This window comes from Blastomyces dermatitidis (assembly GCF_000003525.1).
Source record: "Blastomyces dermatitidis ER-3 genomic scaffold supercont1.11, whole genome shotgun sequence".
Taxonomy (NCBI): domain Eukaryota; kingdom Fungi; phylum Ascomycota; class Eurotiomycetes; order Onygenales; family Ajellomycetaceae; genus Blastomyces; species Blastomyces dermatitidis.
The window spans coordinates 1,738,789-1,751,584 of NW_025544784.1; the positions used below are offsets into that span (position 1 = coordinate 1,738,789).

The 12,796-nt window shown below is 48.1% G+C and overlaps 5 protein-coding genes across 5 annotated transcripts; 3 read left to right on the forward strand and 2 right to left on the reverse strand.

The window, feature by feature from the left end:
* Nucleotides 1–102: 102 nt before the first annotated feature.
* BDCG_17812 (uncharacterized protein) lies at nt 103–1,779 on the reverse strand (the record flags this gene model as incomplete). Its single annotated transcript, XM_045426869.1, has 2 exons — nt 103–793; nt 869–1,779. 2 exons carry the CDS (start codon nt 1,777–1,779, stop codon nt 103–105), a joined length of 1,602 nt encoding a protein of 533 aa, XP_045282600.1.
* A 525-nt stretch (nt 1,780–2,304) lies between these two features.
* On the reverse strand, nt 2,305–2,846 carry BDCG_17813 (uncharacterized protein; the record flags this gene model as incomplete). The annotated part of the gene is made up of 3 exons (XM_045426870.1): nt 2,305–2,445; nt 2,552–2,697; nt 2,771–2,846. 3 exons carry the CDS (start codon nt 2,844–2,846, stop codon nt 2,305–2,307), a joined length of 363 nt encoding a protein of 120 aa, XP_045282601.1.
* A 374-nt stretch (nt 2,847–3,220) lies between these two features.
* BDCG_08552 (solute carrier family 25, member 46) lies at nt 3,221–5,939 on the forward strand. Its single transcript, XM_045424337.1, has 2 exons — nt 3,221–3,798; nt 3,934–5,939. The coding sequence occupies exons 1-2, from the start codon at nt 3,676–3,678 to the stop codon at nt 4,903–4,905; spliced, it is 1,095 nt and encodes a 364-aa protein (XP_045273068.1). The 5' UTR covers nt 3,221–3,675; the 3' UTR covers nt 4,906–5,939.
* Nucleotides 5,940–5,961: 22 nt separating this feature from the next.
* On the forward strand, nt 5,962–8,816 carry BDCG_08553 (uncharacterized protein; the record flags this gene model as incomplete). The annotated part of the gene is made up of 7 exons (XM_045424338.1): nt 5,962–6,192; nt 6,407–6,552; nt 6,609–6,964; nt 7,040–7,439; nt 7,506–7,879; nt 8,179–8,353; nt 8,421–8,816. The coding sequence occupies exons 1-7, from the start codon at nt 6,042–6,044 to the stop codon at nt 8,814–8,816; spliced, it is 1,998 nt and encodes a 665-aa protein (XP_045273069.1). The 5' UTR covers nt 5,962–6,041.
* A 686-nt stretch (nt 8,817–9,502) lies between these two features.
* Nucleotides 9,503–12,538, forward strand: BDCG_17814 (cytidine deaminase; the record flags this gene model as incomplete). Its single annotated transcript, XM_045426871.1, has 8 exons — nt 9,503–9,578; nt 9,718–9,851; nt 9,996–10,081; nt 10,187–10,268; nt 10,881–11,028; nt 11,341–11,898; nt 12,013–12,145; nt 12,271–12,538. 8 exons carry the CDS (start codon nt 9,503–9,505, stop codon nt 12,536–12,538), a joined length of 1,485 nt encoding a protein of 494 aa, XP_045282602.1.
* Between the last annotated feature and the right edge of the window lie 258 nt (nt 12,539–12,796).

Here is a 12,796-nt window from a genome sequence, read left to right on the forward strand (position 1 = left end):
GACCTGCACGAAATTCATTATCAACGCCATAGATATGTCCCTAGCTCCGCTATGCCGAACCGTCAAAATGGAAAGAACAGCGTATATATACAAACCCATCATTCATTTTTGAACCGAGTTCCTCGGGCAAGTATCATCCTCCCTTCGGATCCCACCGTTTGTCTCAAACGATTTACTAACCCAGACATCCTCCACATCCCGAAGCCCCTGTCCAACGACCCCACACGTCGAATTCCCCGTCGACACATTCTTCCCGATGACACCTTCACCCTCGCCCAAATCCCCAACCCCAATCCCTGTACCTGCAAGACCCGCAAGACCCTCGACGGGCCTCAATTGCTGAACCGCCAACGCAGCAACCAACACTACCACCGCCGTCCCCACCACCGCCCAGAAGATCCTTAAGCGCGTCGTAACCCGCCTCTGCCACTCCCCCTCCCGCCGATCCCATGCCTCAATCTTGCCCCGCACAATCTCCATGCGCCTGTTTAGGGCCGCCGCCTTCTCCGCGCCAGCGCGCATGCGGCCCTCGAGGACTTCGATGCGTTGGATCTGGGCGGTGAAGGCGGTATGGAACTCGTCGATTTGGGCTGTGGTGTCACGGGACAGGTTGTCTGTTTCGCGGGTGAAGTCTGAGTGGAGGGAGGAGGCGGCTGTGGAGAGGGTGTGGAAGGAGTAGATCGCTGAGTGGAGGTTGGAGATTTTTTCGAGGAGGGCGTAGTAGGTTGTGTCCAGGCGGCGGGTTATGTTTGTGGAGAGAGTGGAGAGGTCGCTGAGTGTGGTGCGGTTTGATCTGGTAGTTTCATATGTTAGTGGATGTGTGTCTCTGTGTGCGTGTGCGTTAGTATAGGATTGTATGGGCTCTTACTCCTCTTCCTTAATCCTCCACATCCTCTCTCTCCTCACCTCTGCCATGGTGACATTCTCCCTCCGTCTTCCAAAGGGCAGCCTTTCCTCTGTAGTGCCACTGCCACTATCACTCGCCTCTAGCCCGCTCGCCTCAGACCGTTGTCCCGCAGCAACCGTGTGAGCGACACTAAGCTCCCCCACACCATTAATACGCGACCCCTTATCCCTATTTACGTACTTTCCAGGTCGTAAACTCATACTTGCGTGATCCCTCACAGTCCTTGGAAGTTGGCCATCCCGTGAGGCATGCCGTTTATGGCGATATCGGCGCTTCTCCTTCTGCTGTTTTGAAGAAACGACGGGTTTGCTGCGGTTGGGATCCCCGTCTAACAAACTAGGGTCAAGGCGTTGCGGTTGTTGTTGTTGTTGTAGCTGCTGTTGCTGGTGAGGAAGATGGAGCTGGAGCTGGAAGTGGGGGAGGGAGCGGGAGTGGGAGTGAGTAGGGAGGAGGCTCTGGTCACGATGCCGTAGCGAATGACGGTGACGATAGCGCTGTTTACGGGGAAGCAACGAGTCGTCTAGCAGCGAGAAAGGGTTATAATAGGGAAACTGTGTGTGTATTCTCGGAGGGTGTGGCTGTGGATGCAGTCGTCGACGGCTATGGCTTGCGGAGGGGTGCTTATCGTTGTTATTGATGCTAGGAGGAAGTATGGGACCGGGAGCTTGGGCGCTGGAGGGAGATGATGAACCTTGGGTTGGCTGGGTTGACAGCGGCGGTGCGGCAGAAGCAACAGAAGCAGAAGCAGAAGCAGAAAAAGACGCAGCAACAGAAGCTGGGGAGGATTCCGCTGTTGCAGATGGATTAGACGTGGTATTCATTGTCTCGATGCCTGCGGTTGTACTTTGGTGTCCTTGGTTAGCAGAAGCCATGCGGCAACCAGTTGTGTGTATCCGGGCGGCTCTGGGTGGGTTAGTGTCTGCGGGTCATTCCTGGTGTAGATATCAACATGAACATTTTATTCACACACTTTCTTCGTGACAGGGCGATAGTTAATGATGGCAGTTTGTTAGAATCATATCTGGTCTCTTTGCCTCGAACTTGTCTCCGAATCAGCAAACCTCTTGGCGGACTAGATACCTTGCATCCCTGTACCCTGCCATGCCAAGCTATACAGAGTATCACCAGCAAAATACGGGCGAAACGTGAAGAAGGCTGGGAGGGGGGGGAGACTGATATGCTCGTGGATGTGCGCTATTCTATTCGTTTTATTATACCACCAGGCTGGGATATCATTTCCTCGTACTCCGTTAACAGAAGCCGTAAAATGCTCTAACTCCAAAATAACAAAAGAGAAAAACGCCTTGGCCAGCACTCCATAAAACAGATATCAGGGAGAGAAATACGAAATTTTAGCCCAGCCCACAGATGCAACATAACTATGACCAAAAAACACTTCACGAATTGAGCAACTTATTTCTCTTCTCCCTGCGCTTGAGCCGCTCAACCCGTTTCCTATGCATTTTCTCCGCCATCTTCTCATACCGCAACTTTTCCTCTTTGGCAGCCCGGCGATCCCTAATGACTTGAATCCGTCTCTGCAAGCAAAACCAAGTTGTCGATTAGATATTTTCAAGAAAAGCAAATCAAGGAATACAGCAAAGCATTCCTGTCGAGGTTTGTGCTTGGATTGTAGAAACACACCTGTCGTTCCGCTTCCTTCTCATCTTTCATCTCCTTCTCCCTTTCCTTCATGGCTTCGCGGGCTTTGCGCTCTTCGAGGCGTTTGGCGAAGCTGGTTTGCCCTGCTGTGGGGCGGAAGGGGGTTTTGTTGTCGTGCCAGTTTTTCCCTGTGAATTGGGGAGCGGAAGAGGAATAAGTAAGAGGCAGCAATATGGGGAGAGATACGGGGTAGGTTCGTACCATTTTTCCGCATGCCTTTGGGTGCTTGGGATGCAGGCTCGGGGATCTTCACCGGAGTTTCGACGGTAGTGGACATGGCAGCAAAGCGAGTGCAGTTACTGCCACACTATAAAACAGGGCGTAGGGAGGAGTAACAATGATAATCCTAACTGACGCCTGAAGTTTCCAGAAACCTCCTAGCAGTTGTAGGTCTTTAGTGGCGTCTCTTTGGCTGCTTCTCCCATTCTTCTGTCGGGAACGAAAAACCATGTTTCCCAAGTAGGTGGGGATTGAGGTGACTGACTAAGACGGAGCGTGATTGGGGCAGATGGAGACAAACTAGACTGGACTAGGTATAGCATTATCTTAGCGTAATCAGATAACCGGATCTCGGCGATTTATTTCACCCGAAATCACGCCGCTAAACCTAATCCACTGAGGTTGGATCGTTTTTTGCTTTTTTCCTTCTCGCCGGATCTCATTCTTCAGCCAAAGCAACCGAGAACTGTGACTCTGATCCCCACCAGCTCCAAAATTGCGCCTCTGGACACACACAAATGCACCGCAGATAGCTTCTTCTAGACAACTCACATCCACCCTTTTGCAGCGTGGCTTGCCTGTTCCTCCCGTCTCGACCCACCTGTCTCGGCCTGCGTGTGTTCTCGCCCAATTTCTGTGCGGCCCTAGGTTCCTCCTCAGGCGAACCCATCATGCTCCTCCTCTCTTCTGTGTGATGTCGCTCGACTACTTCTCCTATATCCCTCACACGCCGTCTCCTTCATCTTCACCTAGCCCAAGGCTATATATCTCCCAGAATTATACAATGCTCTTCCGATAACACTCTCTCCCTAAATTCATTGTATTTTTCCCCTCCACTTCCTCTTTCCCCTCCCTTCCGTTCTTCTGGTTCAGGCACATGCAAAGCAATGGACGCTGTGAAACCGCAGATTCCGGGTGCCATTGAAAACCAAATGGCGGTGGAGCTGGCTGATTTTCCTTCGACGACTAATCATGGCGTGGAAGCCTTGAAAGATATCGTATATGGATCTGTAGGTGTAGCCCGTTTGTCTTTTTTCCCTTTCCTACGTTATATATCATATTCAGTATTTTGTTGAAGAACAAAGAAAGACGAACACCTGAAAATCTGTCTTGTCTAAACTCTCACTGATTCTAAAACCACATAGACCGCAGGAATCGCTGGAAAATTCGTCGAATACCCTTTCGATACCGTCAAAGTCCGTCTTCAATCCCAGCCCGCCGGCCTCCCACTACTATACAAGGGCCCCATCGACTGTTTTCGCCAATCCTTCCAGGCCGCTGGAATCAATGGCTTGTATAGGGGTATCAGCGCACCCCTCGTCGGCGCAGCGGTTGAGACAAGCAGCCTCTTCTTCAGCTACCGTGTAACACAAGACTTTCTTAAATCGACACTATATGCCTCGGAGTCCCGCGATGGCGAATCTGTAGCTGCAGTGGAACTGCCGCAGTCCGCATTACTCATCTGCGGTGCGGCGTCGGGGGCTTTCACATCGCTCCTCCTCACGCCTGTGGAACTCATCAAGTGCAAGATGCAAGTTCCTGCTGGGAGCAGCGGGGCCATTTCGAGCTCGGGCTCACTCGTGTCCAATCAAAAAGCCCCTGGCCCCATCGCTCTAATCGCAGCGGTGTTCCGGCACGAGGGGCTTCTCGGCTTCTGGCGCGGGCAGATGGGCACCCTCATTCGTGAAACGGGCGGTTCGGCGGCGTGGTTTGGTAGCTATGAGGGTGTGCTGGCTTTTTTCAAGAAATATAACGCTTCGAAGGCTGCTACTGCTGCAACCACTGCTGGTACAGGTACTAGCGTTGATGGTGTTGATAGCGCACCACTGGTCTACCAACGTCTCCTCGCAGGCGCCGCGGCGGGGATTAGCTATAACTTCATCTTCTACCCAGCAGATACCGTCAAGTCGCGTATGCAGACGGAAAGCATCACGCATGCCGTCGGAGGGGATGCAGCCCGGTGCAGCCGTCCCACCTTTTGGGCTGTCGGTAACGCTCTCTGGAAACAGCAGGGTCTGGCCGGGTTGTATCGCGGCTGCGGGATTACGTGCGCACGCTCAGCGCCTAGTTCGGCGTTTATATTTACGATTTATGAGGCGTTGAGGCGGTATCTTTGAGTTACATGCTGGTGCCGCTGCTAGCTCCCCCACTGAGGTACCGAGTTTCTATTGTTGATGAATATGACGTTGCTTTTATCTTATGCTTATGAGCATAATCTTATTTTTACTCTTATTTTTGTTTACCCTATGCCGGTCATTCGTTTTTACACGCAGCTTTTATTACCCCTTCCCACGAACGCTTACTTCATATCCCCTTTATACGCATATCCTGGCATGACCGTCTTATCCCTACAGCACATACCAAACTATATATCATACCATACATCCATGACACGGGCGACTTTTTTGGGGGGATAGGGATTTTTCTTTTGTTTTCCTCCTCTCTCCCGGGGCATATCGATCGACTGGGACGCATTGGCGTTACATGTTTCATGTGTGTTTCTCTTTATATATTCGATTTATAGACTTAATCGCGGATAAAGGAATTTTGGGTGCGGTTTCTTTTTTTTTCTTTCTTTTTTTTTCCTTTCTTTTATTTGTCAGCTTCCGGCTATTCCCAGTTCGGTCCCATTTTTAGAGACCTGTTTCATTTTTCATTTTTTTCCCCTTTCTTCTTGGAGAGAGTGAGAGAATGTAAGGATCAAAATAGAAATTTCATAAAGGATGTTTTATGATTTGTTGATGGAGCAATTGTTTCATGAGCACGCCATGTTGTGCAACAAAACATGGGCCAGACCACTGCACCGAATGGGATCAATCCTAGAGGTACGGATTAGGTTCACCGTCGGAAGATATTCTATCAAGATAACTAACTGCCTTACGGAGGAGTTGTAGCAAGTTTATTCCGTCTGATGCACGGCTTGTTCTCCGCTCCAAAATGACACGTGACTTGTCCGTTTTCGGAATTTTTGTGATTAACTAACTACTTTTGGAATAATGAGCCACTAACCTGCCACTAACCTGCCACTAATATTATCAACCAATAGGAAGCCTCAGATCTTCAAAACACTCAAAATCTCAATATCATTTTCATTTACATCTGTATTAAATACTTCTTCAATCATTATAAAACTAATATATTTAGATTCTTTATCTCTCTAGCTTTATTTGGTTCTATCGCAGAAACTTTAATGATATATATTTATTGAGATGCTATAATTTGAAGATGAGCTAATCGACACACGCTTTATGATATGGGGTCGTTTGATGAGATTGACCTCCGCCTTTTAAGCCTAGGGCTGAAGCATGGTAAATCCTGCGAGCGGCTTCTCGACCAAGACAACTATAGGAGTTGGTGGAATAAGGAGCGTATCGAGGAACATAATGGAATCATTTGGATCCAGGGTAAACTGGAGCTGGAAAATCATACTTGATGGAAGTATCTGTTTGAGGCAGTCGACGAAGCCAGGAAAAATCCGAACTCCCCTGTGATATCTTTCTTCTTCCATGCGCGCGGTGTAGAGCTCGAAAAGAAATCCAATGGGCCTTTATCGATCTTTGCTGTAGCAGACAGGATAGAATGCTGAATATTTGAAGCACCTGATTGAAAATCCCACAGATAAACGACTCGTCGAGAAGAGTGGCTGGAAGTCGGTTATTCTTGAAAGAATATTCCAGCGGGTCGTCCAAGGCCTCGGGGATCGGGAATTACAAACCTACGTTGATGCACTCGACGAGTGTGGGGACTCAGAGCTTCGAGAGATTGTGACGTTCTTCCAAAACATTATGGGTGGTGTGGCAACCTCGAAAAACCCGTTCAGTTTACGCATTTGCCTGGCGAGCCGCCCGTGTCCGACAATCGGCGTAATTCGAGGCACAGAGATCGTCCTCGACAGACAAACTCAGCTTGTGAAGACATTGAGCGATACATTAAATCCAAATTGAGTCCGATTTACAAAAACGAGAATCCCAGGCGGTTTATGCACCTACAATCTTCCATACTAGAGAAATCTCGGGGAATTTTCCTCTGGGTTTCTCTTGTTATAGAAATCCTGAATGGCGAGATCGTCGAGGATCGAGCCCATGATTTAGAGATATGTCTTCAACAGATCCCCGAGGAATTGAAAGACTTATTCGGCCTGATACTGCGAAGAAATCAGCATCAGAACTACTCTTTGTGACTTTGGGAAAGGGAGTTGCAGCACCAGAAAGAATATTTTCAGCACAGCACTCACTGGATCCTGTACGCTAGACGGCCCTCGGGGTTGAAAGAGTACTATTTCGCTGTTAATGATTATATTCCCGAACTGGCAGATCATTGGGAGCTTGATGAGGAAAGGGACAGTTCCAGGCATGTAATGTGCCGATTTGTAACTTACTCATCGATGGGCTTCCCGGAGGTGGTTAAGGCCAAGGGAAAATCCCAATGGATTGTTCAGTTTATCCATGAGACAATCCGAGATCTCCTCCTTAGGAATTTAGAGTCAGGCAACGAAGAGCTATTCAAGGCAAAATGCCATAAAGTCATCAGGGACCGCTGCCTGGTGCGCTCTCCGATATCCAGTCCAGTTCGACAAGTAAGCAATTCATCGAGTTTCTGGGAAAACGCAACAAGCCTCTACCGGGACCCGTGGAGATTCGGCCAGGTCCAGGTGCTTCTGAGGAAACGCGTCCCGGCAGCCTTTTGCTAAACTAAGAAAACCTAAAGCAGCTATTAGGCCAAAGGCTATTGCTGCTTCCATATGCCGTCTCCTCGATCCTTGAGCATGCACGTTTCATTGAAAATGAACCTGAAGGAGAGGCGTTTATTGATTGCTTGCCTTGGGACTGTTGGATATATTTCCAATAACATATTCGTCGGCCGGAAAGCATGCCGTTATGCATCGGGTGAGAGCTTAAGAGCTCTTGCAAAGAATGACCTGCCTAGCCTTGTTAGAGTTGCTCTAAGACGAAGCACGTTCTTCCAATGGAAAGTCCATGCCGTAGCATTGAGAGATGCCTATGACGGCTATCATGGGAACGCGTCCAAAATGCTGATGATGCAAGATAATAGCTTACGAACCAACTCTCTAACTTACCGCCCTCAACTTAAGTGAACTACATTGAGATTTTAACCCAAGCTGCTGCAGATAACCGGGAGGCAATTGTCAAAGTATTACTCGAGTCTGGAAGGCCGACATCAACTGGGCTCAACCCTTTAACTCTCACTGCGGAGATGCTTTGTTCCATGCAATGAAGAGGGGCTTTATCGCTAGTCTCAAGTTGCTGCTGGTTACTGATCAGCTTCGGGGTTCGGTTGATTTCTTTCTCAAGCCTCTAATCTTGGAAGGCAAGGATTCTAAGTTAAGGCCCCCCTCGTTGGCTTGAAGTATTCGAACTTCTGGTTTGCAGCAACCTCGTTGATTTGAACGTCACTAATGATCTTTATTTGCGATCCCCATCAGACCCTAGAGCATTTGGCATGAGGCCACCTCGGGTGGTTGAAGCTTTCAGGATCGAAATGCTACCCTATCTACATCTCGCTACCGAAGCAGGTGATGTTGACATGGCAGGTAATGTTGACATGGTACGATTGCTACTTGCAACTGGCAAGGTTGATATTAACGTAAAGGACTTGCATATCGGCGAAACAGCTATTCTATGCTGCTGACCATGCCGATGTGCTTGAAATGTTGCTTGTCGTTGGTGCTGATGTTGATACACGTAATGGTCATGGTCAAACAGCTGTAAACGTTGCTGCTAAACAAGTCTATGGAAATATCGTTGAAAAACTACTTGTGGACATTGATTTGAATTTCGTTAACGGACGGGATCTGTCCGACCGGACAGCTCTATGCTATGCTATTTACTATCAACATCAAAACATTGTTCAAATGCTGCTTGGGGCTGGTGTAGTTGCCGTTAGACACGATGAGGATCACCACAGAGATCTCTCACCCGCTGTTGAAGATAGATGGACATCTTTGAAACGTCGCTCACCCTATACGCCACCCCCCTCTCGTAGGCGAAACTGGGGCTCAAGTCATTGAACCAGCCGATTCATGAGGTTGACTGGACTTTAAGATCGCCTTTACCATCAGCTATCTGCCCAGGCAGTCCATGAACATTCAACAATGCATCCTTGCCAAAGCGCTTGTCCCTGACCACCTTACATCTCCTTTTCAAAGTACAATACGTATTTCCTATAGTTGGCCTAGCTTACAAGCCCTACTTGATGATGATGATGATGGTGATGATAACACCCCTAACTCCTAAATAACTAAACTTGCCATGGTCAACCTGGTTTGCACTTAAATTTATATCTTTCATGTGTAGCTGAACAGTTCTCCTCAACAGCACTCTATATTGCCCTCCAACCAAGTCATGATATTGCTTTATTGCCTTTATTAACATATTCTCTATTTAATGCTCGATTATCTGATGTTTCCTACAGCTAAATATGTTCATTTTTGGTCAATGTCACCCCATGGCTTTTGAAATCTAGTTTCATAGATGTTAACCCCATATTGCAGCTATTTATAATAAGTACTTAACTAAATATCGGGACCCACTGACGTCAAACTTGTATCCAAAGTCGTTGTCCAACTTCCAACTTCCGCTGACATCTTTCCTGTGATCTTAACATAAAACATAGTTAAGCATTGAATACTTATATACCATTTCCCAGACAATTAGCAGTATCCCTCCCCGCCGGACCAAACATTAACCTTCAGCGATGTTCACCCAATTATCAGCCACAGAGCTCCACACGCTCTCCTCGAAAGCTATCGCAGCGAAGGAAGCAGCGCATTGTTCGTAGTTCATTTCTCGTCTCAAGTGTCACCCATTTATACACACACACACACACATATATATATATATATACCTAGGCACAATTTGCATCCTTTTTATTTGCTGCCGTCGAATTAACAACCGATGCCAATATCACAGGCCCGTACTCGAAATTCCGCGTGGGCGCCTGCCTGCTCACGGACGAAGGGGAGTTCATCGTCGGCGCCAACGTCGAGAATGTTAGCTATCCTGTCGGCGTGTGCGCGGAGAGGTGTGCTTTATCAACCGCGGTGGTAGGCAATCGAGATTCTGCTCGATCTTCTATCCTTTTCCTTCTCTATCTGCTGTCGTTTATTTATTTTACCCTGTTATTCCCCACGCGATATCCGTTATATACACTAAAAATCTCGATGCAATCCCCGCACATTGATTTATAGGTAGCCGGCCACAAGAACTTCAAGGCCATCGCCGTCGCGACGGACATCAATCCCGGTGCTTCTCCGTGCGGGATGTGTAGGCAGTTGTATGTGTAACCCGCACTCCGGCCGTTGTTACAATATTAATCTTTGTTACATTCGTTGAAATGATACATTATACGCTGACCTTACTACTCCGTCGGGACCAAAAGCATGAGAGAGTTCTGTGCCCCTTCTTTCCCAGTTTACATGTATGGAGGGGATGGAACGTATACAATGAAGACGATGGGGGAGGTATGTATTACTTTGGTTGCTGGATCTCCTCTATTCCTCTGACATGAATTTTCTGTCTCTAACAGTATACCTACCGGACGTGTAATAGCTTCTTCCAGATTCTTTTGGTCCTACTGACCTTCCGCAATAATTGCAAGGGGTTGAGAATATTCTCGTTCTTGAGAGGTTTGGTAAGGCTTTATGAACATCGGTAGAGTGGAAGAGAGGGAGGAACTATATGTTCTATGATTTCTGCGTCAACAATGCTTCATGCTAAATGATAAGAAAGGGGCTCCTGTGGAAAATGAAGGGAAGAAAATGCTGAGGGTATGGCACATGTACATGTAAAAAAACGTTGGTAAAGATGATTCCAATTCCAGGAGAAGCAGGCTTCATTGAAGGGAATTAAGTACATTAATGAAAACAAGATCAAGACAAAGGAATATCTATTTGATGACTTCAATTGCATGTTTCGATTGTATTGCTATCTACGCCATTATTTAGGGTCGTGAACGAGTTCTTTTGCACATGAGGTTCCAAATATATTGATATATGATATTCGCAGATTTCTAGCTTGCCAGAGTATTTTATATCAGACCGTTTCAATCAGCTTCAGAGCGCAGGCCAGCTTAGAAGAGATATCACCAAGCGGGCAAGCAGTTAAGTAGTACGCACAAGAACTTGATTTCTAGCAGGCAATCAAGCCTGTCTGCCCCTGTCTTGCGAACACTCCCCGTTCATCCAACACCTGAGCTGGATGGCAGTACCCAGAACGGGCAGGGTTAGTTCCATAAGCATCCCACTTTTGCATCCCCCGCCCTTGATACGCCTAGAGCACTGGTGGTCAGTGGCAATTGATGTATTCAGTTTGGAGGCAACTCTAGGCCCCGGGTTTTAAATGGTGGAGAAAGCGGGATGACGCCGATGTTATTTATCTTCGTATCATTATTAGCGGGGCATCCCAAACGAACCTCTGTTGTTGTATCGAATTAAAATATCGAGGCCTACTATCTACCGTCCACGCATTGTTTTTTGTCTTGAACACGGCCAACCAAACCACCAAATCCATTGTTAAATATCATGACTACAACAGCACAACCACGATCAGGTCTCGGCCCTTTCTACAAATGTGACCCGGCCATGATCCTGGGTGAAGCCCCCATCTATCGTGCCAGCGACTCCACCCTGCATTGGGTGGACTGTTTCTCCGAACCTGCAGAGCTACATATCTTGCATGTCGACCCAGATACCGGCGCTGCACAGGGCAAAGCCCGCGTGTTAAAACTCCAGGACAGCGTCTCAGTTGCGTGTTTCCGCCAAGGGAAACCTGGCAGTTACATCGCGGGCTACTATCAGGGCATATGCTTTATTGACGAGGAGACGGGGAAGTTTGAGATTCTCAAAGAAATCGTCCCAACAGACCAGAGGGACGAGTTCCGCCTCAACGATGGAGGGATAGATGCCAAAGGCCGTTTTTGGGTGGCGGAGATCGATAAGAAAGCCATGGCGTATGGGGTGGGCAAGCTGCCGGCCAGTTATGGCGAACCTCAGGGTAAAGTGTGGCGGTACGACCCCGACGGAAGCCTGCAGTCGATGGACAAGGGGTTTATCTGTGGGAATGGGTTGGCATGGAGTCCAGATAATAAGACAAGTATGCAGGCAATCTATCGAATTCCGGTGAAATTGTTGTTATTATTCACATGAGAACTCCACCCTTGATATCGTTTGCACTGCAGCTGATGTGGATTGAAAAAATGGAAATCAGTGTATATCAACGACTCCGTAGGTATGCTTACATATGCCTATGACTTCGACCTTGAATCTGGAAGCATCTCCAACAAGCGCATTTTCATCGACCATCGAGCTGCGACTGGAGAGCCAGATGGTATGGTTGTAGAGTATGTCAGGCACTTTTATCTCCCCCAGCCCCCTTCCCCCCCCCCCCCAATCCCTACTTCTAAAAGGGTCTGAGATTGGTCTCCCTTATTTAAGACAAAACTCTAAGCCTTACCCTTCTATATAGCACGCAAGGAAACCTCTGGGTAGGCGTCTACAACGCCGGCCGCATCATGGTCTTCAGCCCAGATGGCAAACGTCGCAAAGACATCCCCTTGACCGCACGAAACGTGACCTGCACAACCTGGGGAGGGTGCAACTGGGACCTCATCTTCGCCACGACGGCGCAAAATCCCGATGCGCAGGGGTCCGAGGTGGACGATGGCGGGCATATGTTTTTGTATAAACCCGAGGACGGGAGTAAGGGCCAGGCGAAGCTGGAGTTTGCGGGCTGATATACGGTTAGCTAGCTCTGTTTGACCCCTGAATGGTTTATTGAGCAGCTGATAGGTACAGTTGAGTATTTTGCTCTTCATGTTATTAGAATGGAGGGATCGGGGATTTATCCTGGCTTGATTTTAATTTCAACCCGCACCCTACTAGGATTTAACACCGGAATTCAAGAAAGGGGGAGCAGAAGAACATTTCTAGGAAAGGATAAAGCAGCAATCGGTGCAGAGCATATATGCTAGGGGATGGCAATATCCTAGGGC

Coding starts and splice junctions, on each gene's coding strand:
- BDCG_08552 (XM_045424337.1), top strand. CDS start 3,676: ATGGACGCTGTGAAACCGCAGATTCCGGGTGCCATTGAAAACCAAATG. Junction 3,799..3,933: donor AAGATATCGTATATGGATCT/GTAGGTGTAGCC, acceptor AAAACCACATAG/ACCGCAGGAATCGCTGGAAA.